The following is a 25,098-nucleotide window of genomic DNA, read 5'->3' as shown; positions in this document are numbered from 1 at the left end:
GAGAAAGGACGGGCTCTGAGTACAGTGTCAAGCCCTGATCTTGCCTGCACTGCCTCCCATGGTGGAATAGCCCTGACAGTGTCAAGCCCTGATCTTGCCTGCACTGCCTCCCATGGTGGAATAGCCCTGACACTGTCAAACCCTGATCTTGCCTGCACTGCCTCCCATGGTGGAATAGCCCTGACAGTGTCAAGCCCTGATCTTGCCTGCACTACCTCCCATGGTCGAATAGCCCTGACAGTGTGTAAAGTGGTGAATGTGCATGTGATTTTCATGAGCGTCCCATAGGTGTTGGATGAGGGCTGGGCATTGGGGCTTTCAGGACCCTTTGGTCATAAAGTGAGGTGCACATGCAGGGATGAAGAGGATACTGGAAAGGGTACTCACCCTGACAACCCGAGTGAGGTCGTTGAACTTCTTCCTGCATTGCGTTGGTGTCCTAGGGACCATGCTGCTGGAGGTCACTCTGTGTGCCACCTCCCTCCAAGCTTTTCTATATTCACTGGGCAGCGGCCTCCTGCCACTGTCAGGAAAGAGGATAGGTCGCCGGCGCTCCACTGCGCCAACCAGAACCTTCAGGGCCCCCTCACTGAAGCGCTGCGCTCGCTCCCTGGCCTTCTCCATGGTCGTGGGCGTAACGAGGTCGCAGCAGGTCTGTCCAGGCCTAGAATCAGGGCTCCAATGTGCAGGGCGTGGCTGCAAGCCAAATCGACCCTCCCCCTTTAAGAGGTGACCGGCGCCAGCATGTCTGCCTGCAATCGCTAATTCGCCGCACCTGCGCTGCGCCCGCCCTCGGTGGTAGCGCCTCGGCTCGCCGGCTTAGCGCCTTAGGATAGTCGTGCATCGCCTGCTTTAGTGCAGCAGCAACCTCTTGGGGCGATGCAACTCAATTTCGGTGAAGGTGGCGCTAAGTTGCGCCGGGCGCTAAATTTAGCGCACGCTCGACTGTAGCGCCCCAAACGTGGCGATACTGAATTTCTAGGCTGGAGACTTTTAAGGCACAAAAATAACAAGAACAGTTTTCAACTGCAGAACCACCCTGATCCCAACACACACACTCTGCTCTGCCAGCTGCCCTTGAGCTGTCAAGTTTGAACAGTGATAAATCCACAGCATTGTGGAACTGACTGTAGCTCCAGGATATCACGGGCTATAATTAGCGTGACACTCAGGAATGGGAGCATTTGAACATCTCCTCACACATTCCCAGTCACTGGACAGTCTCCTCTATCGAAACTCGCAGCTGATCATTTTCATTCCATGGGTGTGAGTGAGGGAGGCTCCTGGGAGTTCACGTGTGCAGAGTAATACTGTCACCACTTAGAGATAGCACGGAGTCTCCAACAGCCCTGTGCCCAGACGTCTGGTTAGTCACACTCAGTGGTAAGCTCTGGAATTCCCTCCCTAAACCTCTCCGCCTCTCTCTCCTCCTTTAAGACACTCCTCAAAACCTACCTCTGACCAAGCTTTTGGTCACCAGTCCCTAATATCTCTATGTGGTCGGTGTCAAATTTTGTCTGATAATCGCTCCTGGGAAGCACCTTGGGACGTTTTACTATGTTAAAGACGCTATATAAATGCAAGTTGCTGTTGTTGGTTCAAAGGACTGATTTAGGGAGGTAGCTCTGGGGGAATGTTCCCTGGTCAGATGTGATTATCGATACTGCTTGCCTGGGAGGAGAGGGTGGGATATCATGCGGCACAGGACAAGGGATGGGATATTGTGGGACCCTGATTCTGTTGGGCATTTGCCGATTGGAACTGATGTCACCAGGGGGCGGAGCCAGAGGCGGGGACTCCCTGGGGGTGAACGGGGTGGGAAGGCAGCCGACCCCATTCTGAGGCCATCACCATACCGTTAACGGCAGGAGAAGCTCGGTGTAAATCGAGCCCAGTGGGTGATCAACACTTGGAGCCAACTCCCAGGCAGTGTGGAGAGAACCCCAGCATCATCTAACAAACCGCCTGCAGCAATGGCGGAGTGTAGGGTTTGCTCTGGTTTACGATGGGCCGAATGGCCTTCCTCATTCATCGTGTGGTTCATGGTCTGTGTAGAGTGGGGGTGATATCAGATCAGCTGCCACCGTACAATTCCCCCCATTTACATTTCTGTTGACTGCATTAGGAACGATAGTGCAGAGAGATGTATAACGTGCGGCCAATCAGATATTGTCCTTTTTACACTATTGACAAAGTCAGTCTGACCCCCTGAGTTACTGGAGTCCTGGATCTCTGCAGGGGAGCTCACTCTCTCAGTAACTGCCCACCCTCTGCTTCAAAGGTCAGGTCCAGAGCTCTGATTCACAGTGTTGCCTAGTGACATTAAATATAATGTCTAGACACCAGTCATGCATCACGATTTATGGCCACTATAAATAGACTTAGTGCTGAGGTAAGAGAACCTAATCTAAACAGCTCACTGCTTGACCAAGTGTCTTAAAGTTACAGTCCATTCTTACTTTGGTAGCTCTCATTTTGAGAGGACTGAGAGTGAGACGTGAGGCTCTGCGGTTTCTGGACAGCTTTGCGACAATGCCTGACCGGGGAGGCACCAGGGCCAGACAGCTCAGTAACCAGACACTACCCCACTTGTCGCAGGGTATGTGCTGCAACAGCCCACAGCTGGGAGCCCAAACCTGGAGCAGCTCGAGCATGAACCCCGCCACTGCTGAACTATCAACATCTCAATGTTTATGTGCCTGTTCAGGTTTAGATTTTCTCAACTGATTCAGACCCATTTTAGCCAGAGTGTGTGAGTGTGTCACTGTGAATGTGCCGGTGTGTCTGTGTGTGTGTGTGTGTGTGTGTGTTTGTGTGTGTGTGAGAGACAGGGAGATGTTCAGTGCAGGGTCTGGTGTATTGGGGATGTTCAGTGCAGGGTCTGCTGTATTGGGGATGTTCAGTGCAGGGTCTGGTGTATTGGAGATGTTCAGTGCAGGGTCTGGTGTATTGGAGATGTTCAGTGCCGGGTCTGCTGTAATGGGGATGTTCAGTGCAGGGTCTGGTGTATTGGGGATGTTCAGTGCAGGGTCTGGTGTATTCGAGATGTTCAGTGCAGGGTCTGGTGTATTGGGGATGTTCAGTGCAGGGTCTGGTGTATTGGGGATGTTCAGTGCGGGGTCTGGTGTATTGGGGATGTTCAGTGCAGGGTCTGGTGTGTTGGGGATGTTCAGTGCAGGGTCTGGTGTATTGGGGATGTTCAGTGCAGGGCCTGGTGTATTGGGGATGTTCAGTGCAGGGTCTGGTGTATTGGGGATGTTCAGTGCAGGGTCTGGTGTATTGGGGATGTTCAGTGCAGGGTCTGGTGTATTGGGGATGTTCAGTGCAGGGTCTGGTGTATTGGAGATGTTCAGTGCAGGGTCTGGTGTATTGGGGATGTTCAGTGCAGGGTCTGGTGTATTGGGGATGTTCAGTGCCGGGTCTGGTGTATTGGGGATGTTCAGTGCAGGGTCTGGTGTATTGGGGATGTTCAGTGCAGGGTCTGGTGTATTGGGGATGTTCAGTGCAGGGTCTGGTGTATTGGGGATGTTCAGTGCAGGGTCTGGTGTATTGGGAATGTTCAGTGCAGGGTCTGGTGTATTGGGGATGTTCAGTGCCGGGTCTGGTGTATTGGAGATGTTCAGTGCAGGGTCTGATGTATTGGGGATGTTCAGTGCAGGGTCTGGTGTATTGGGGATGTTCAGTGCAGGGTCTGGTGTATTGGGGATGTTCAGTGCAGGGTCTGGTGTATTGGGGATGTTCAGTGCAGGGTCTGGTGTATTGGGGATGTTCAGTGCAGGGTCTGGTGTATTGGGGATGTTCAGTGCAGGGTCTGGTGTATTGGGGATGTTCAGTGCAGGGTCTGGTGTATTGGGGATGTTCAGTGCAGGGTCTGGTGTATTGGGGATGTTCAGTGCAGGGTCTGGTGTATTGGGGATGTTCAGTGCAGGGTCTGGTGTATTGGGGATGTTCAGTGCAGGGTCTTGTGTATTGGGGATGTTCAGTGCAGGGTCTGGTGTATTGGGGATGTTCAGTGCAGGGTCTGGTGTATTGGGGATGTTCAGTGCAGGGTCTGGTGTATTGGGGATGTTCAGTGCAGGGTCTGGTGTATTGGGGATGTTCAGTGAAGGGTCTGGTGTATTGGGGATGTTCAGTGCAGGGTCTGGTGTATTGGGGATGTTCAGTGCAGGGTCTTGTGTATTGGGGATGTTCAGTGCAGGGTCTGGTGTATTGGGGATGTTCAGTGCAGGGTCTGGTGTATTGGGGATGTTCAGTGCAGGGTCTGGTGTATTGGGGATGTTCAGTGCAGGGTCTTGTGTATTGGGGATGTTCAGTGCAGGGTCTGGTGTATTGGGGATGTTCAGTGCAGGGTCTGGTGTATTGGGGATGTTCAGTGCAGGGTCTGGTGTATTGGAGATGTTCAGTGCAGGGTCTGGTGTATTTGGGATGTTCAGTGCAGGGTCTGGTGTATTGGGGATGTTCAGTGCAGGGTCTGGTGTATTGGGGATGTTCAGTGCAGGGTCTGGTGTATTGGGGATGTTCAGTGCAGGGTCTGGTGTATTGGGGATGTTCAGTGCAGGGTCTGGTGTATTTGGGATGTTCAGTGCAGGGTCTGGTGTATTGGGGATGTTCAGTGCAGGGTCTGGTGTATTGGGGATGTTCAGCACAGGGTCTGGTGTATTGGGGATGTTCAGTGCAGGGTCTGGTGTATTGGGGATGTTCAGTGCAGGGTCTGGTGTATTGGGGATGTTCAGTGCAGGGTCTGGTGTATTGGGGATGTTCAGTGCAGGGTCTGGTGTATTGGGGATGTTCAGTGCAGGGTCTGGTGTATTGGAGATGTTCAGTGCAGGGTCTGGTGTATTGGGGGTGTTCAGTGCAGGATCTGGTGTATTGGAGATGTTCAGTGCAGGGTCTGGTGTATTGGAGATGTTCAGTGCAGGGTCTGGTGTACTGGGGATGTTCAGTGCAGGGTCTGGTGTATTGGAGATGTTCAGTGCAGGGTCTGGTGTATTGGGGATGTTCAGTGCAGGGTCTGGTGTATTGGGGATGCTCACTGCCGGGTCTGGTGTATTGGGGATGTTCAGTGCAGGGTCTGGTGTATTGGGGATGTTCAGTGCAGGGTCTGGTGTACTGGGGATGTTCAGTGCAGGGTCTGGTGTATTGGAGATGTTCAGTGCAGGGTCTGGTGTATTGGGGATGTTCAGTGCAGGGTCTGGTGTATTGGGGATGTTCAGTGCAGGGTCTGGTGTATTGAGGATGTTCAGTGCAGGGTCTGGCGTATTGGGGATGTTCAGTGCAGGGTCTGGTGTATTGGGGATGTTCAGTGCAGGGCCTGGTGTATTGGGGATGTTCAGTGCAGGGTCTGGTGCATTGGGGATGTTCAGTGCAGGGTCTAGTGTATTGGGGATGTTCAGTGCAGGGTCTGGTGTATTGGGGGTGTTCAGTGCAGGATCTGGTGTATTGGAGATGTTCAGTGCAGGGTCTGGTGTATTGGAGATGTTCAGTGCAGGGTCTGGTGTATTGGGGATGTTCAGTGCAGGGTCTGGTGTATTGGAGATGTTCAGTGCAGGGTCTGGTGTATTGGGGATGTTCAGTGCAGGGTCTGGTGTGTTGGGGATGCTCACTGCCGGGTCTGGTGTATTGGGGATGTTCAGTGCAGGGTCTGGTGTATTGGGGATGTTCAGTGCAGGGTCTGGTGTATTGGAGATGTTCAGTGCAGGGTCTGGTGTATTGGGGATGTTCAGTGCAGGGTCTGGTGTATTGGGGATGTTCAGTGCAGGGTCTGATGTATTGGGGATGTTCAGTGCAGGGTCTGGTGCATTGGGGATGTTCAGTGCAGGGTCTGGTGTATTGGGGATGTTCAGTGCAGGGTCTGGTGTATTGGGGATGTTCAGTGCAGGGTCTGGTGTATTGGGGATGTTCAGTGCAGGGTCTGGTGTATTGGGGATGTTCAGTGCAGGGTCTGGTGTATTGGGGATGTTCAGTGCAGGGCCTGGTGTATTGGGGATGTTCAGTGCAGGGTCTGGTGTATTGGGGATGTTCAGTGCAGGGTCTGGTGTATTGGGGATGTTCAGTGCAGGGTCTGGTGTATTGGGGATGTTCAGTGCAGGGTCTGGTGTATTGGAGATGTTCAGTGCAGGGTCTGGTGTATTGGAGATGTTCAGTGCAGGGTCTGGTGTATTGGGGATGTTCAGTGCAGGGTCTGGTGTATTGGAGATGTTCAGTGCAGGGTCTGGTGTATTGGGGATGTTCAGTGCAGGGTCTGGTGTATTGGGGATGTTCAGTGAAGGGTCTGATGTATTGGGGATGTTCAGTGCAGGGTCTGGTGCATTGAGGATGTTCAGTGCAGGGTCTGGTGTATTGGGAATGTTCAGTGCAGGGTCTGGTTGATGTGCCTCAATAATCCCGAGACTCGATGTTAGCGAAACAAAACAAGGCTTTTATTAACTTAGACGATAACACGCAGTGGAGAGAGGTATCTTCCCTGGAGGTCTGCAGTACTGGCTGTGAGGCCAGACTGAGCTGGCTTACATAGAGGCCAGGTATGGGCGGAGCCCTACACACAACACATTCCTTACATTCCAATACACAATACAATGGTGAGGAGAAACCTGAAACCAACCACAGTCACAGGCAATACAATGGTAAGGGGGAACCTGAAACCAACCACAGTCACAGGCAGTGATGAATGGAATATTTCATCACATTCACCCCTTCTATAGATTTAGTCTGTTCGGGGGTTTGGTAGTCCTCTGCGACCGACGTGGCTGTTGTGGTGTCGCGGGTGTCGGCTGGGTGTCCCCGGTGGCCTCCTGGGTCTCTGCCGGGGGTGCCGCCAGGGTTGTTGAAGGGGTAGTTGGTGGGGGTGCCGTTGGTCGATGTTCTTCCGGGGGTGATGAAAGAGTAGTGGGTGGGTAAGAGTTGCTGTGGTCGTTGTTGCTGCTATTGCCGTGGTTGTTGTCGTTACCGGCTGGGGCGACGTCTTTTATTGACACGGTGTCCTCCCTTCCGTCGGCGTGCCGGACATACGCGTATTGGGGGTTGGCGTGGAGTAGGTGCACTGGCTCCACGAGAGGGTCCGTCTTATGGCCCCTCACATGCCTTCGCACGAATACCGGACCCGGGGTGGAGAGCCATGACGGCATGGATACGCCTGAGGTGGATTTCCGGGGGAAGCTAAACATTCGTTCATGAGGCGTGGCATTAGTGGCAGTACACAATAGCGACCGTATCGAATGGAGCACATCTGAGAGGACTTCCTGCCAGCGGGAGATAGGGAGGCCCTTGGTCCTTAGAGCTAGAGTGACTGCTTTCCATACTGTCCCGTTCTCTCGCTCCACTTGACCGTTACCCCGGGGGTTGTAGCTGGTGGTACGGCTCGTGGCGATCCCCCTGGACAGCATGTACTGGCGTAGCTCTTCACTCATGAAGGACGCCCCCCTATCCGTATGGATGTAGCTCAGCATACCGAACAGGCAGAACAGGCTGTTGAGGCATTTAATGACCGTGGCGCTGGTCATGTCTGGGCAGGGGAAGGCGAATGGGAACCGGGAGTATTCGTCCACAATGTTCAGGAAGTAAACATTGCGGTCGACGGACGGGAGGGGGCCCTTGAAATCTAAGCTGAGCCGCTCAAAGGGCCGTGTAGCTTTGATTAAGTGGGCTCTATCAGGGTGGTAGAACCGAGGCTTGCACTCAGCGCAAATGCGGCAGTTCCTGGTCAGAGACCGAACTTCCTCAATCGAGTAGGGTAAGTTGCGGGACTTTATGAAGTGGAACAGCCGCGTGACCCCTGGGTGGCAGAGGTCGTTGTGGAGGGTCTGTAGCCGATCCCCGGTGGCGCTGGCACACATCCCTCGTGAGAGGGCATCTGGGGATTCGTTAAGGGCCCCTGGCCGGTAAATGATGTCATACTCGAAGGTGGAGAGCTCGATCCGCCACCTAAGAATCTTATCATTTTTGATCTTCCCCCTCTGTTTATTATTGAACATAAACGCTACCGACCGCTGGTCGGTAAGTAGGGTGAAGCGTTTGCCGGCTAGGTAGTGGCGCCAGTGGCGCACTGCCTCCACGATGGCTTGGGCCTCCTTTTCCACGGAGGAGTGTCTGATCTCGGGCCCTTGGAGGGTCCTCGAGAAGAAAGCTACGGGCCGCCCCACCTGGTTGAGGGTGGCCGCCAAGGCAAAGTCAGACACATCACTTTCCACTTGAAATGGAGTGTTCTCGTCCACTGCCTGTAGCGTGGCCCGCTCAATATCCTGCTTAATGCTTTTGAAGGCGGCGTGGGCCTCAGCAGAGAGCGGAAAAGAGGATGCTTTCAAGAGGGGGCGGGCTTTGTCGGAGTAGTTGGGGACCCATTGGGAATAATAAGAAAATAACCCCAGGCACCTTTTCAGGGCTTTGGGAGTGTTGGGCAGGGGCAGCTCCCGTAGGGGGCGCAATCGGTCGGGGTCTGGTCCGATTTCCCCATTCTCCACCACGCTGCTTAGTATGCAGAGGCGCGTGGTGTTGAAAACGCACTTGTCCTCGTTGTAGGTGAGGTTGAGTTTTTGTGCGGTTTTCAGGAACCTCTCGAGGTTCGAGTCGTGATCCTGCTGGTTGTGACCGCAGATGGTGACGTTGTCGAGGTAGGGGAAGGTTGCCTGCAAGTGGTGGTCATCGACCATGCGATCCATCTCCCTCTGGAAGACCGAGACCCCATTCGTCACCCCAAAGGGGACTCTGAGGAATTGGTAGAGGCGTCCGTTCGCCTCGAAGGCGGTGTACGGGCGGTCCTCTGGTCTGATAGGGAGCTGGTGGTACGCTGACTTGAGGTCGATGGTGGAGAACACCCGGTATTGGGCGATTTGGTTCACCATTTCTGATATGCGGGGTAGCGGGTAGGCGTCTAGTTGGGTGTACCTGTTGATCGTTTGGCTATAGTCGATCACCATCCGTTTCTTCTCGCTACCCCTTACCACCACCACTTGGGCGCGCCACGGGCTATTGCTGCATTCAATAATGCGCTCTTTCAGGAGCCTGTCTACCTCGGTTGCGATAAACCGCCTGTCCTCCCAGCTGTACCTCCTGCTTTTGGTCGCTATTGGCCGGCAGTTAGGGGTAAGGTTCGCGAATAGCGAAGGCGGCTTTACCTTCAGGGTAGCCAGGCCGCACACTGTGAGGGGCGGCTGGGACCCACCGTACTTGAGCGTGATGCTTTGGTGGTTGCACTGGAAATCCAGGCCCAAGATCACGCTCGCGCATAGATTCTTCATGATTAATACTTTAAAATTATTGTATACAGTCCCGTTAACAGACAATTGTACCGTGCAGTAACCCAGAATGGTCGATGTCTGGGTTTTATCAGCCATAGAGATGGTACCCCGAGTAGGGACCACCTTTAGGGAGAGTTGCCGTGCCAGTTCCGGGTGGATAAAACTCTCCGTGCTTCCACTGTCAATTAAACATTTAACCCCGCACCCGTTTACCTCGATGTCCACCATTGATTTGGATAGCGGGTGGGGCCTGGTCTGGTCCACTGTGACCGATGCCACTGTAGGGCCCTGATCGAGACAAGATGGCGTCCGCGCTGTCTGCTCACAAGATGGCGGACCCCACGAGGTCGGGCAAGATGGCGTCCAAGATGGCCGCTCCCACGGCGCACACGCGGCGGTGGCGGGTTTTGGTTTTCCAGCGGGGTTCCCTCTGCACACCTTCCCAAAGTGCCCCTTCTTACCGCACTTAAAGCAGGTGGTGCCTTTCGCCGGGCACAGGTTTCTGGTGTGCTTTGGCTGCCCGCAGAAGTAGCAGTTGGGTCCCCGACGCGTCGCGGCTGTCGTAGGGCTTCTGGGGGGAGAGCGGGGCCCCGACGGTTTCGGGCTGCCGGGCGGGGAAGATGCCTTCCAAGATGGCGGCGCCCTTGGTGCACACGTGGCGGCGTGGACGGCGCGGGCTGAAGAGTAGGCGTCCGAGTTTCTCTGGGCCACATCCAGGGATCGCGCGGTGTCCGCAGCCTGTTTCAGGTCCAATCCCGTTTTTTCCAGCAGTCTTTGCCGGATGTAAGTGGAGCTGAGGCCTGTGATAAAGGCATCGCGAACAAGCTCGTCGGTGTACACTGCGGCTTTTACATCTCGGCACTTGCAGTCTTTGCCAAGCATTTTCAGGGTGCCTAGGAACTCCTCCACCGATTCCCCAGGTCGCTGTGCGCGAGTGGCGAGCAGATGCCTAGCATACACCTCATTCGTAGGCTGCTGGTAATGCGCCTTTAAGATGTCGCAGGCGGCCAGGTACGTGTCGGCGTCTTGGATGAGGGGGTAAACCCGGTGGCTTACCCAATTCCGCAGAATTCCGAGTTTCATACTCGCAGCGTCCGTAGCGTCTTTGACGGCTGCGGAATTGTCCAGGAAGAATTCCATACACATAAACCAGTGTCCGAAGCGTGCTGATGCGTCCGGAGCATGCTGATCCAAATCCAAACGTTCGGGTTTCAGGAGTTGATCCATTGTGTTGAAAAATAAGTTAATAAAATTGATGTGCCTCAATAATCCCGAGACTCGATGTTAGCGAAACAAAACAAGGCTTTTATTAACTTAGAAGATAACACGCAGTGGAGAGAGGTATCTTCCCTGGAGGTCTGCAGTACTGGCTGTGAGGCCAGACTGAGCTGGCTTACATAGAGGCCAGGTATGGGCGGAGCCCTACACACAACACATTCCATACATTCCAATACACAATACAATGGTGAGGAGAAACCTGAAACCAACCACAGTCACAGGCAATACAATGGTAAGGGGGAACCTGAAACCAACCACAGTCACAGGCAGTGATGAATGGAATATTTCATCACACTGGTGTATTGGGGATGTTCAGTGCAGGGTCTGGTGTATTGGGGATGTTCAGTGCAGGGCCTGGTGCATTGGGGATGTTCAGTGCAGGGTCTGGTGTATTGGGGATGTTCAGTGCAGGGTCTGGTGTATTGGGGATGTTCAGTGCAGGGTCTGGTGTATTGGGGATGTTCAGTGCAGGGCCTGGTGTATTGGGGATGTTCAGTGCAGGGTCTGGTGTATTGGGGATGTTCAGTGCAGGGTCTGGGTATATTGGGAGGTGTTTAGTTTTACGCTGTTTGCATTCCTCATCTTGAGGCCTGTCATTCTCTAACCAGTTACACAGCATTCACAACCCTTGTACCTGGAGCACTCTGAGACCTGTCTCTGTACAGTAGCACCGCACGATAGCAGGACAAGTCTTTTGAATTCTATTGAATTTGCATTTTTCTGGATAACTTAGTCACGAGCAGAGTTTTGTGGGTTATATTCCCCCTTCCACAGTTCGTATGTTAGGCTCTCTCTGCGGAGGTTAGTGTATTTAACAGGGGCACAGGCCCCGTCCTGGGGGTTCCCAACCCTCCGGGATTGGCCTGGAATCTTCAGGAATTGAAGATTAATCTTCGGGACACCGGCTGGGAGCCACACCCAGGAAAGAAATCATTGGAGCATCAAAAAAATAGTTTTTTTTTTCCATTTTCTTTCAACACTTTCATTTACCAATCATAAAAATATTGGAGATTGGAAAAAAGGCAGCTTGACAGAGTGAATAATCATCCGATGGGGTAACGGAGAGTCTGCTTTCTTTCCGATTGGTGCGGACAGCAGTAAACGGTGAGGATGGACATTTTAGGTGATCGATGGCGGGAATTGGGGACGTTTGGAGACAGGAAATCACCCGTTGAAATCTCCAGGACAATCCGACCAGAGTTGGCAACTCTGCCTCGTCCCCTTGTGATCCCCTCTCTGTCACTTTAGTTACAAGGTGCACCTCACTACGAGGATTGCGGGAGATTGTTCTCGGGATGGCGCTGGCAAGCCAGCCTCTACTGCCCAGCCCTAGTTACCCTGAGAAGGTGGTGGTGGGCCGCCTTCTCCTTGAGTCGCTGCAGCCCGTGTGGTGAAGGTGCTCCCACAGTGGTTAAAGGCCTGAGGGAGCAGTGCGGCCATAGAAACATAGAAACATAGAAGATAGGAGCAGGAGTAGGCCATTCGGCCCCTCGAGCCTGCTCCGCCATTCAATGCGATCGTGGCTGATCATCCAAATTCAGTACCCGGTCCCTGCTTTCTCCCCATATCCCTTGATCCCTTTAGCCGAGGGCTTGTGGTGCACAGGATGTCCCTGAGAATTCCTGGTGCTCCAGGGGCCTCTCCAACAGAGTGCTGGGATCCCCCGGGGCCTCGACAGCAGGCGGCGGCCAGGGAAGGGTGCTGACTCTGACCCTTTTTGCCGCAGGCACTTTCCTGGCAATGGGGAGGAGACTGGGATCTGCCAACTTGTGAATCCTCGGCCAGTGGGCTCAAGAGGTACCATCCTGGTGGCGCCCACAATAGGGGGTTCACGGCCTGGACTCCCAAAGAGGAGGCCAGTTGTTTTTGGAAGAACCTCCCGATCCCCCTTCTCCCATCCGCCCAGCAATGGCCGTAATTCATGCCTGCAGTGTCGTCGACCCCTCGCTGACCCCATTCTAATAAGACCCCCTCCCCTGGACCCTACAAACCCGGTGACATCGGGGCCAGAGCCGCAATCTCGGTGCAAGTGCCTGGATCGAGGCTGGTGGAATCTCGGCCCCAGTGTGAATGGGTCTCTTTAATGAGTGTAGCTCCCATTGACTGCCACTCGCTGTCTGTAGCACTCGCGGATCACCGCGTTCTCGAAGCCCCGACCGGCGCAAAGGCTTCCCCTCGGACAGCGGCGCGGGATTTAACGCCTGCTCATTGCGCATCGCCCTGGAGGGAAGGGATATCTGATGTGGCAGATTGTTCACACCTTGCCCAACTCTTTCCATTGTAAACTAGCTGAATGGCCGTGTGAATTTCAATATAGACAAATGTGAACAGGAGCATTTTACAAAAATAGAAGCAAGAGTCGGCCATTCGGCCCTTTGAGCCTGCTCATGGCTGATCCTCCATCTCAATACCATATTCCCGCTCTCTCCCCATACCCCTTGATGCCTTTTGTGTCTAGAAATCTATCTCCTTCTTAAATATATTCAGTGACTTGGCCTCCACAGCCTTCTGTGGTAGCTGTGGTAGGAAGAATAAGGAGGCCTCACTCTGCATGGATAATAAGTGGGGTGGAGGAGCAGGGGGATCTGGGGGTACAGATACACAAATCACTAAAAGGAGCAATGCGGGTTAATAAGGCCATAGAAAGCTAACCAAGCACTAGAGTTCATTTCCAGAGGGATAGAATTGAAAAGTAGGGAAGTTGTGTTAAACCTGTATCGAACCTTGGTTGGACCACACTTGGAGCACTGTGAACAGTCTGGTCGCCATGTTATAAAAAGGATATAGAAGTACTGGAGAAGGTGCAAAAAAATTTTACAAGGATGATCCCAGAACTGAGAGATTCTAACTATCAGGAAAGACTGAACAGGCCGGGGCTCTTTTCTCTAGAAAGGAGAAAGCTGAGGGGTGACCTGATAGAGGTCTTTAAGATTATGAGAGGGTTCGATAGGGTAGACGTAGAGAGGATTTTTCTACTTGTGGGGAGACCAGAACTAGGGGCCATAAATATAAGATAGTCACTAATAAATCCAATGGAGAATTCAGGAAGGTGGTGAGAATGTGGAACTCGCTCCCACAGGGAGTGGTCGAGGCGAATAGCAGAGATAAATTTAAGGGGAAGCTGGATAAACACATGAGGGAGAAAGGAATAGAAGGATATGTTAATGGGGTGAGATGAAGAGGGGTGGGAGGAGGCTCGAGTGGAGCAGAAACACCGGCCCGGACCAGTGGGGCCGAATGGCCTGTTTCTGTGCTGTACATTCGATGTAATTAATTTGCTGATCAGCAGTCACTGAGAGTCGGGAGCGTGTAACCCGAGCTCCACAATAGTGATGCAGCAAATCTGCCAGCTCTCTAATCTACACTTAGTTTCGGGCACTATCTGCACAGAAACACAATATGACACTTGTACACACGTCAGGTCTGTGCAGACTCATCTGTCAGTGTCTGCTCCAGTGTGACAAAGACATAATTATGGTCTGTGTGTCTGGTAACGATCGTTCCGGCTGGTGTCTTTCACCTGCTCAAGGTACGCCTTGCTGTCTCGTCGACCCGGTAACAGTGATGCTGTGGATTCTGATCGTGGGTGGACCACAGATTACCTTTAACAATTAAAACATGATCTGCACTCGCACAGAGCACAGCCGAAACCAAGACAAATAAATCAGTCAGAGTCGAGCCAGGATAATGACCCTGGGCTTGTCATGAGTCAGGTGATACATGGAAGGTCCTGTCGATCGCTTGAGTCACACACCTTGGTGCCGGGGTGACAAGGAGACAATTGTAATGCTAACAATCTCCTGGCAAGCTGCTGAAAGCAGTGGATTGGCAGCGAGAGTCGCGTAAACAGCTTGGTGAGAGCGTGGGTATTAATTTGCGTTAACAGTTAGTGCTGTAAAGATAAACGTTGGGCCCGGAGTTTTCTCTGTGTTTGCAATCCGGAGGTTAGCCCTGAGAACACGCCCATCCCCTGCCAATACTGCCGATGACACGTTACGCTCAGCGACTCTCGTTAGACTTCATCCTTCTATTCGCTCTCTCTATTTTCCGTAGGTTATTACCATCTACAGTGAAGATGGAATGAGGAGGTCACTTGAGGTCACAGCCACAGTGAAAGCTCGAGACATTTGCCACATGCTGGTGGAGAAGAATCGCTGCGTCGATGAGGAGAGCTGGACCCTGGTGGAGACGCACCCCGACTCTGCACTAGGTAACCGCAGCAACAGGGGTACACCTCACCCCTAACCCGTAACCCCTCACCCCTCAACTGAAACCCCTCACACCTAACACCACACCCCTAACCCCTCACCCGTAACCCCTCACCCCTAACCCATAACCCCTCACCCCTAACACCACACCCCTCACCCATAACCCCTCAACCCTAACCCATAACCCCTCACCCCTAACACCACACCCCTCACCCATAACCCCTCACCCCTAACACCACGCCCCTAACCCCTCACCCCTAACCCGTAACCCCTCACCCCAACCCCTCACCCCTAACACCACACCCCTCACCCCAACCCCTCACGCGTAACCCCTCACCCCTAACACCACACCCCTCACCCCAAACTGTAAACCCTCACCCCAACCCCTAACCCGTAACCCCTCACCCCACACCGCTCACCCCAACCCCTAACACCACACCCCACACCCTCACCCCTAACCCGTAACCCCTAACCCCAACCCCTAACACCACACCCCTCACCCCTAACCCGTCACACCTCACCCCAACCGCTCATCCCAACCCCTAACACCTCACCCCTCACCTTTAACCTCTCACCCCTCACCCAAACCCCTCACCCCTAACCCCACACCACACCCCTAACCCCTCACACCACACCCCTCACCTTTAACCTCTCACCCCTCACCCAATTCCCTCACCCCTAACTCTTCACCCCTCACCCAAACCCCTAACACCACACCCCTAACCCCTCACCCCTCATCCCACACTGCTCACCCCTCACCCCACATTCCTAATCCCTAACCCCTCACCCTGAACCCCACACCCCTAACCTCACATTCTCACTCCACGCCCCACACCCCTCTCTCCTCACCCCTCACCCCTAACCCCACACCTATAACCCCACATCCTCACCCCTCACCCCTAACCCCACACCCCTAACTCCACATCCCTCACCCCCTAGCCCCACACCCCTAACTCCTCACCCCTAACCGCACTCTCCTCACCCCTCACATCACACCTCTAACCCCTAACCCCTCACCCCACTCTCCTCACCCCTAACCCCACACTCCTAACGCCACATCCTCACCCCTCACCCTACACTCCTCACCCTTAACCCTCAACTTTAACCTCTCACCCAACACCCCTCATCCCACACCCCTCACCCATCACCCCTAACCCCACATCCTCACCCCTAACCCCACACCCTTAACCCCACATCCTCACCCCTAACCCCACACCCCAATCCCTCACCCCTCACTCCTTACCCCACACCCCTAACCCCACATCCTCACCCCTAACCTCACACCCCTAACCCCACATTTAGAAGCATTTAGATGAGCACTTGAAACGCCATAGCATACAAGGCTACGGACCAAGTGCTGGAAAATGGGATTAGAATAGACAGGGCTTGATGGCCGATGCAGGCAGGATGGGCCAAATAACTCAATGACTCTATGACACACTCCTCACCCCTAACCCTTCAACCTTAACCTTCACCCCACACCCCTAAACCCTCACCCCACACCCCACATCCTCTCCTGAACAAAGCCAGGAGAAGGGGTCATATTCCACTTGTGCTCACATTGGGCTGCATTAGCAATAAAGACACAGCGTTAATGACCCCCATGACTGAATAGCCTGACCTGAATCACATGTTGGGACAGTTAGCACCCAGAAACCCATCGCCAGTCAGAGTTGTGCCTTCAGGGAGTGAGGTGTCAGTATCAACACACCCCCATTCTCATACCGGGGAACACAGGGTGTCTGCACAAGTACCGTGGTTTACAACATTTCCTCAGGGTTGTGGGTCAGGCACAGACCCCAGCTGTGAATAAAACCAGTTGCTCAGTAGCACAAGTACTAAGAGAATGGACAGAAGAACATAAGAATTGGGAGCAGGAGTGGGCCACACGGCCCCTCGAGCCCGCTCCGCCACACGGCCCCTCGAGCCTGCTCCGCCACACGGCCCCTCGAGCCCGCTCCGCCACGCGGCCCCTCGAACCCGCTCCGCCACACGGCCCCTCGAGCCCGCTCCGCCACACGGCCCCTCGAGCCCGCTCCTCCACGCGGCCCCTCGAGCCCGCTCCACCACTCGGCCCCTCGAGCCCGCTCCGCCACACGGCCCCTCGAGCCCGCTCCGCCACACGGCCCCTCGAGCCCGCTCCGCCGCACGGCCCTTCGAGTCTGCTCCGCCGCACGGCCCTTCGAGCCTGCTCCACCACACGGCCCCTCGAGTCTGCTCCGCCGCACGGCCCTTCGAGCCTGCTCCACCATTCAATGAGATCATGGCTGATCCTTGACATCAACTCCACTTTCCCGCCCGATCTCCATATCCCTTGATTCCCCCTAGAGTCCAAAAATCTATCGATCTCCGCCTTGAATATACTCAACGACTCAGCATCCACAGCCCTCTGGGGTAGAGAATTCCAAAGATTCACAACCCTCTGAGTGAAGAAATTTCTCCTCATCTCAGTCTTAAATGGCCGACCCCTTATCCTGAGACTGTGCCCCCTAGTTCTAGACACTCCGGCCAGGGGAAACAACCTCTCAGCATCTACCCTGTCAATCCCCTTCAGAATCTTATGTTTCAATGAGATCACCTCTCATTCTTCTAAACTCCAGAGAGTATCGGCCCATTCTACTCAATCTCTCCTCATAGGACAGCCCTCATTCTCTCATATAAAACGAGGAAATAGTTAAACAAATATACCTGCCCTACATTTTCCTTCCTTACAACTGGGAATTCTCCCGACCAGCTGCCCCTGATCTGGTAGAATGGATTTCTGGGTGAGACCGTGGGGACACAAAGCCGGTATTCATTGACGAGATGATTGGCTGCTGTGGTGCGGGGGCTGTAGGATTTATTTGGGAGGGTGAACTGATGATGACTAACCCCCATCCCGTGATTAATACGTACAACCCGCTTCTCACTCTGTCTCTCCCAGAAAGGTGTTTAGAGGATCATGAGTCATTGCTGGAGGTCCAGGCAACCTGGGCCATTGACGGTGGAAGCAGATTCATCTTCAGAAAGCACTACGCCAAATACGAATTCTTCAGGAATCCCGAGGTAGGATTTTTTTTTATTCGTTCCTGGGATGTGGGCATCGCTGGCAAGGCCGGCATTTATTACCCATCCCTAGTTGCCCCTTGAGAAGGTGGTGGTGAGCCGCCTTCTTGAACCGCTGCAGTCCGTGTGGTGAAGGTGCTCCCACAGTGCTGTTAGGGAGGGAGTTCCAGGATTTTGACCCAGCGACGATGAAGGAACGGCCGATATACTTCCAAGTCAGGATGATGTGTGACTTGGAGGGGAACTTGGAGGTGGTGGTGTTCCCATGCACCTGCTGCCCTTGTCCTTCTAGGTGGTAGAGGTCGCGGGTTTTGGAGGTGCTGCTGAAGAAGCCTTGGCGAGTTGCTGCAGTGCATCTTGTAGATGGTACACACTGCAGCCACGGTACACCAGTGGTGGGGGGAGTGAATGTTGAAGGCGGTGGATGGGGTGCCAATCAAGCGGGCTGCTTTGTCCTGGATGGTGTCGAGCTCCTTGAGTGTTGTTGTAGCTGCACTCATCCAGGCAAGTGGAGAGTATTCCATCACGCTGCTGACTTGTGCCTTGTAGATGGTGGAAAGGCTTTGGGGAGTCAGGAGGTGAGACACTCGCTGCAGAATACCCAGCCTCTGACCTGCTCTTGTAGCCACAGATCTGTGGTGAAAGTTACCGTGATTGGGTTTGTTTTAACGTGGATTCTTTAAATGAGATGTCAGTGCTTTGTTAGTATAGCTACTGGACCGTGCTAATATAATCATCTGGGTAGAATTTTTCTCAAAGACTGAGTGGGAATTTCGGACATTTCACCCATTGACAAGCCCATCATAATTAGACTTAATACAGCAAAATACCAAAACCTCATCATTAATCCCAGAATACCTGGCCGGGGCGGCCTTTTCAAGGATTAGACAGCTTCAGTTTAGCTCCTAAACAGTTTGAAGTTGTGGCCACACTTGCAATGACTAGAAGATTTGACAGAACCACAGAATCTTACAGCACAGAAGGAGGCCATTCGGCCCGGCGTGCCTGTGCTGGATTGATGGCAAGTTGTCTCTGAATCTGAAAGAAATCTGACTCCTTAAATAAATGTTATGTTATTTTATGTGTTATTTTAATGATATACTTGAAAAGGGATATGGGGATAGAGTGAGATGAAATAAGGAGGAGGCTGGTGTGGAGCAGGAACGCTGGCACAGACCCGTGGGCTGAATGGCCTGTTTCTGTGTGTAAATTCGATGTAATTCTATGATGGCTTCTTCCTAGTTGACACATTTCTCAGTTGTCAGAAACTGATCGTGTACCCTGGCCGTGTGAAGCCTCTGATAGAGACGGGGTCGGGAGAGTTGCCAAGGCCACGGCTCCTCCAGGACCGGGTGTGGGGGCAGGACAGGCGTCAGAATAAAGAGAATTCATGAGAAAAATAAGCAGCAGGTCAAAATTTTCTCTTCTTTTCCTCTGACAGTCAGCAACAGGGTGAGATTACACAGAGACAGCATGGAGTCAAAGTTTGCTGTTAGCTTCAAGACAAATGCATTAGCACAGGGAAGGGAATTTTGAAAATCACTGCACTAAAAGGCTCGGGGAAGAGGGATTTAATGATCACATTTCTCTTTCTGAACAGCCATTTTTTCCGATGCAGTTGGTAGCAGGAAGTCTGGATGCGAATGCAGAAGTTCCACACTCACAGCTCGTACAGGTGAGACACACACTCACACACTCACAGCTCGTACAGGTGAGACACACACTAACACACTCACAGCTTGTACAGGTGAGACACACACTCACAGCTCGTACAGGTGAGACACACACACACACTCAGCTCGTACAGGTGAGACACACACTCACACACTCACAGCTCGTACAGGTGAGACACACACTCACAGCTCGTACAGGTGAGACACACACTCACACACTCACAGCTCGTACAGGTGAGACACACTCACACACTCACAGCTCATACAGGTGAGACACACACTCACACACTCACAGCTCGTACAGGTGAGACACACACTCACACACTCACAGCTCGTACAGGTGAGACACACACTCACACACTCACACACTCACAGCTCGTACAGGTGAGACACACACTCACACACTCACAGCTCATACAGGTGAGACACACACTCACACACTCACAGCTCGTACAGGTGAGACACACACTCACAGCTCGTACAGGTGAGACACACACTCACAGCTCGTACAGGTGAGACACACTCACAGCTCATACAGGTGAGACACACACACACACTCACAGCTCGTACAGGTGAGACACACTCACACGCTCACAGCTCGTACAGGTGAGACACACTCACACACTCACAGCTCGTACAGGTGAGACACACACTCACAGCTCATACAGGTGAGACACACACTCACACACTCACAGCTCATACAGGTGAGACACACACTCACACACTCACAGTAATCCAGTGAACAAGTGTGTCACAGAGTGAGCTTGTCATACAGAGTGTGTCCTACAGCAAGTGTGCCACAGAGGTTGTGTGACTGTTTAGTTACATGGTTAGAGAAAGAGTGTTGGAGGAGGTCTGTCAGGGTGGGGGGAGATGTGTTGAATTGAGTGTCCCGGGGATCGGAGCTGGGGGATCGGAGCTGAGTGGAGTGTCCCGGGGATCGGTGCTAGGGGATCGGAGCTGGGGGATCGGTGCTGGGGGATCGGAGCTGGGGGATCGGAGCTGAGTGGAGTGTCCCGGGGATCGGTGCTAGGGGATCGGAGCTGGGGGATCGGAGCTGGAGGATCGGAGCTGAGTGGAGTGTCCCGGGGATCGGAGCTGGGGGATCGGAGCTGGGGGATCGGAGCTGAGTGGAGTGTCCCAGGGATCGGAGCTGGGGGATCGGAGCTGGGGGATCGGAGCTGAGTGGAGTGTCCCGGGGATCGGAGCTGGGGGATCGGAGCTGGGGCCACTGCTATTTCTAATTTACATTAATGACCTGGATTCAACAGTCAAAGTTGCAGATGAAACCAAACTGGGAAAGACAGTGGAATCGAAGGAGATCGGTGAGAATTGGGCAAAATATGTTAATTGGCAAAACAATGGCAGATGAAATTTAATATAGACAGTGTAAAGTGCTGCACATAGGAAGGGGAATAAACAACACGCTCACTCCATGAATGGGGCTGAAATAACCGAGGATGAAACCGAAAGAGACCCAGGAGGCTTGGTAAACTCAACATGGCCAATCAATGCAGAGCACCAACCAACCATGCCCGTTGGATGTTCAACCACACGGACAAACCACAAGATACACGTCAGAGGAGGCCGCGATCAAACTGTACAGAGTTCTGGTCAGGCCCACCTAGAGCACTGTGTCCAGTTCTGCTCAGGCCCACCTTGAGCACTGTGTCCAGTTCTGGTCAGACCCACCTTGAGCCCTGTGTCCAGTTCTGGTCAGACCCACCTTGAGCACTGTGTCCAGTGCTGGTCAGACCCACCTTGAGCACTGTGTCAAGTTCTGGTCAGACCCACCTTGAGCACTGTGTCCAGTTCTGGTCAGACCCACCTTGAGCCCTGTGTCCAGTTCTGGTCAGACCCACCTAGAGCACTGTGTCCAGTTCTGGTCAGATCCACCTTGAGCACTGTGTCCAGTTCTGGTCAGACCCACCTTGAGCACTGTGTCAAGTTCTGGTCAGACCCACCTTGAGCACTGTGTCCAGTTCTGGTCAGATCCACCTGGAGCACTGTGTCCAGTTCTGGTCAGACCCACCTTGAGCCCTGTGTCCAGTTCTGGTCAGACCCACCTAGAGCACTGTGTCCAGTTCTGGTCAGACCCACCTTGAGCACTGTGTCAAGTTCTGGTCAGACCCACCTTGAGCACTGTGTCCAGTTCTGGTCAGACCCACCTTGAGCACTGTGTCCAGTTCTGGTCAGACCCACCTTGAGCACTGTGTCCAGTTCTGGTCAGACCTACCTTGAGCCCTGTGTCCAGTCCTGGTCAGACCCACCTAGAGCACTGTGTCCAGCTCTGGTCAGACCCACCTTGAGCACTGTGTCCAGTTCTGGTCAGACCCACCTTGAGCACTGTGTCCAGTTCTGGTCAGACCCACCTTGAGCCCTGTGTCCAGTCCTGGTCAGACCCACCTTGAGCCCTGTGTCCAGTCCTGGTCAGACCCACCTTGAGCACTGTGTCCAGTTCTGGTCAGACCCACCTAGAGCACTGTGTCCAGTTCTGGTCAGTGAGACACAAGGGAGACATTCAAACACTGGAGACAGAGCAGAGAGGAGCCATGAGTCTGATCCTAGTCTCAGGGTCTGAGTTATGGGGAGAGACTGCAGACATTTGGGTTTTTCAGCAATGTGTGAGAGGCGATCTTTTCGAGAGATGTAAGATAGTTAAGGGAATAGAAAAAGCAAACCCAGAATATTACTTTAAATTAAAGTAGTAGAACAAGGAGACACAGTAGAAACCAGTAAAGGTAATCCCAACACTGATATCAGAGAGTGATCAACATGTGGAATAAACTGGCAGGTAGCGGAGGGGAGGCAGAAACACTGGGGTTATTCCAGAAACAATGGGATGCTGCAGTGAGGGGAGGGGCGTGGGCGTCTCTCTGATTGATGGGCCAAATGGCGAGGCCATGCAATGAGCTGTGTGGGTCACAGGGACAAAGTAACTCGGGATGTAGAGAGTGGCGCAGAATGATCTGTAGGGCCTGGTCCTGATTTGTTGACAGATTTAAAGGGTGAGGAGCTTTCTCTATTTATCAGACATTTAAAGAAAACTTTTTCTTCCTTCAAGAATTTCCTAAATGCGAGGAACTGTCCCGAGATACAGGGCTTCCTCCACATTAAAGATAAAGGGAAGAGAACCTGGAGACGACTGTATTTTTTCCTGAGGCGGTCCGGGTTCTATTACTCCACCAAAGGGATGTCCAAGGTGAGTGACAATCTCTGGCACCATTTCTCTCTTTCACCAACAGACCTCGCGTCACATCAGACGGTGACATCATGGGAAGGTGTCACGTGACACAGGTCTATCAGACGGTGACATTGGAACAGGAAGAGGCCATTCAGCCCCTCGAGCCTGTTCCGCCATTCAATGAGATCATGGCTGATCTGCGACCTAACTCCATGTACCCGCCTTTGGCCCATATCCCTTATACCTTTGGTTAACAGAAAGCTATCAATCTTAAAATTAACAATTGATCCAGCATCAATTGCCGTTTGCGGAAGGGAATTCCAAACCTCTCCCACCCTTTGTGTGTAGAAGTGTTTCCTAATTTCACTCCTGAAAGGTCTGGCTCTAATTTTTAGACTATGCCCCCAGTCCTAGACTCCCCAACCAGTGACATCATTGGAATGTGTCACGTAATGCCGGTCTATTCGGGGTAGCATCATGTGATACTGTTGATTCTGACATAGACTGTATGTAATCCAAAACATCACCATTTCTCAATCATTCTCCCACCCAGCCTGTTGCCTGTCTTGGCTGTAGGATGATGCTGGGAGGATGTGTAGGCTGACTCTCAGACACATGTCAGTGCAGGAGTTGATCAGGTTCTGTCTTACATAGAATAGATTACATAGAATGTACAGCACAAAAACAGGCCATTTGGCCCAACTGGTCCATGTCGGTGTTTATGCTCCACACAAGCCTCCTCCCCCCTTACTTCATCTCACCCCATCAGCATATCCTTCTATTCCTTTCTCCCTCATGTACTTATCTAGACAGCTTGCTATCCATTCTGCTACCTGTTTCCTGACTCCACATGCTCTGAACTTAGTCATGAGTCTACTATGCAGTACCTTATCGAATGCCTTTTGAAAATCCAAATATATTACATCTACTACATTACCCTTATCCACCCTTTCTGTTACTTCTTCAAAGAATTCACTAAGGTTGGTCAAGCAGGACCTTCCCTTTTGAAATCCACGCTGACTATTCTTTATTATATTTTTGGTTTCTACATGTTTTTCTATTACATCTTTGAGTAAGGATTCCATTATCTTTCCTACCATTGATGTTACGCTAACTGGTCTATAGTTCCCTGGACTTGGTCTATCTCCCTTTTTAAATATAGGAATCACATCAGCTGTCCACCAGTCCTCTGGCACTATTCCCTTTTCTAATGAATTTCTATATATGTAACAGTACCTCTGCTATCTCTTCCCTAACCTCTTTTAATATGCGTGGTTGCAATCCATCTGAACCAGGGGTTTTATCCTCTCTGAGTTTGATTAGTTTGTCAATTATCTCCCCCTTTCTATCTTAGATATCTTGATATCTTCTTCTCCTGTTATCTCCACCCTGTTAGTCTCCCTGGTAAATACTGTGGGTCTGCGTTGGTTGGATATGTTTGGTGTCGAGTCAAAAACTCCCAGGTCTGTATCAGCTCCATTCATGAAACGTGAGGCGTCTAGTTTTTCTCACAATGTGTAAACTTCACATGCCATTGTTCTGCCCTCTCAGATATTTCTCCTTTCTGAATTCATGCTGACTGCTGTTAGCCAGGTTACTGTTGAACAGATATTCCTCGAGGTTACTCCTGCGAATCGATTTTTAAAAATTTGTTCCTGGGATGTGGGTGTCGCTGGCAAGGCCGGCATTTATTGCCCATCCCTAATTGCCCTCGAGAAGGTGGTGGTGAGCCACCTTCTTGAACCACTGCAGTCCGTGTGGTGAAGGTGCTCCCACAGTGCTGTTAGGGAGGGAGTTCCAGGGTTTTGACCCAGCGACGATGAAGGATCGGCGATATATTTCCAATTCAGGACGGTGTGTGACTTGGAGGGGAACTTGGAGGTGGTGGTGTTCCCATGCGCCTGCTGCCCTTGTCCTTCTAGGTGGTAGAGTTCGAAGGTTTGGGAGGTGCTGTCGAAGAAGCCTTGGCGAGTTGCTGCAGTGCATCTTGTAGGTGGTACACACTGCAGCCACGGTACGCCGGTGGTGGAGGGAGTGAATGTTTAAGGTGGTGGATGGGGTGCCAATCAAGCGGGCTGCTTTGTCCTGGATGGTGTCGAGCTTCTAGAGTGTTGTTGGAGCTGCACTCATCCAGGCAAGTGGAGAGTATTCCATCACACTCCTGACTTGTGCCTTGTAGATGGTGGAAAGGCTTTGGGGAGTCAGGAGGTGAGACACTCGCCGCAGAATACCCAGCCTCTGGCCTGCTCTTGTTGCCACAGTATTTATAAATCAATTCCGCTATTTTACATGGAATGGAAGTACGATGAATGAGTCTGCAGTTACTTAGATCTGATTTATCCCTTTATTTGAATCTCACTAACGAGCTGATTTCACGAGTTAATTATGTAGAATTGGAAGAGACTCGAGCTGTTTCATGAGCCCAGAATCTGCCAACTTTAATCATGAAATTAGGGTTAATGACAGGGCTGAGACAC

General features: G+C 52.4%; 1 protein-coding gene across 5 annotated transcripts in view; it reads left to right on the top strand.

Moving 5' to 3' along the window:
* Positions 1-25,098, top strand: part of LOC147100957 (growth factor receptor-bound protein 7-like) — a 263,485-nt gene that overhangs the window by 177,125 nt on the left and 61,262 nt on the right. For 4 of the 5 annotated variants that reach the window (XM_085966067.1, XM_085966065.1, XM_085966068.1 and 1 more), the window contains 4 exons: positions 14,565-14,721; positions 17,643-17,764; positions 19,365-19,439; positions 22,502-22,639. In XM_085966067.1, the coding sequence (XP_085822193.1) occupies positions 14,565-14,721; positions 17,643-17,764; positions 19,365-19,439; positions 22,502-22,639 (492 nt within the window). The remainder of the gene's footprint in view (positions 1-14,564; positions 14,722-17,642; positions 17,765-19,364; positions 19,440-22,501; positions 22,640-25,098) is intronic. The other variant, XM_085966069.1, reaches the window with a different exon arrangement.

The sequence above is a fragment of the Somniosus microcephalus genome, chromosome 24, assembly GCF_052327205.1.
Source record: "Somniosus microcephalus isolate GS21.2 chromosome 24, FLI_Smic_1.0, whole genome shotgun sequence".
NCBI classification, from domain to species: Eukaryota; Metazoa; Chordata; class Chondrichthyes; order Squaliformes; family Somniosidae; genus Somniosus; species Somniosus microcephalus.
This window is presented reverse-complemented; position numbering and strand designations above follow the sequence as displayed.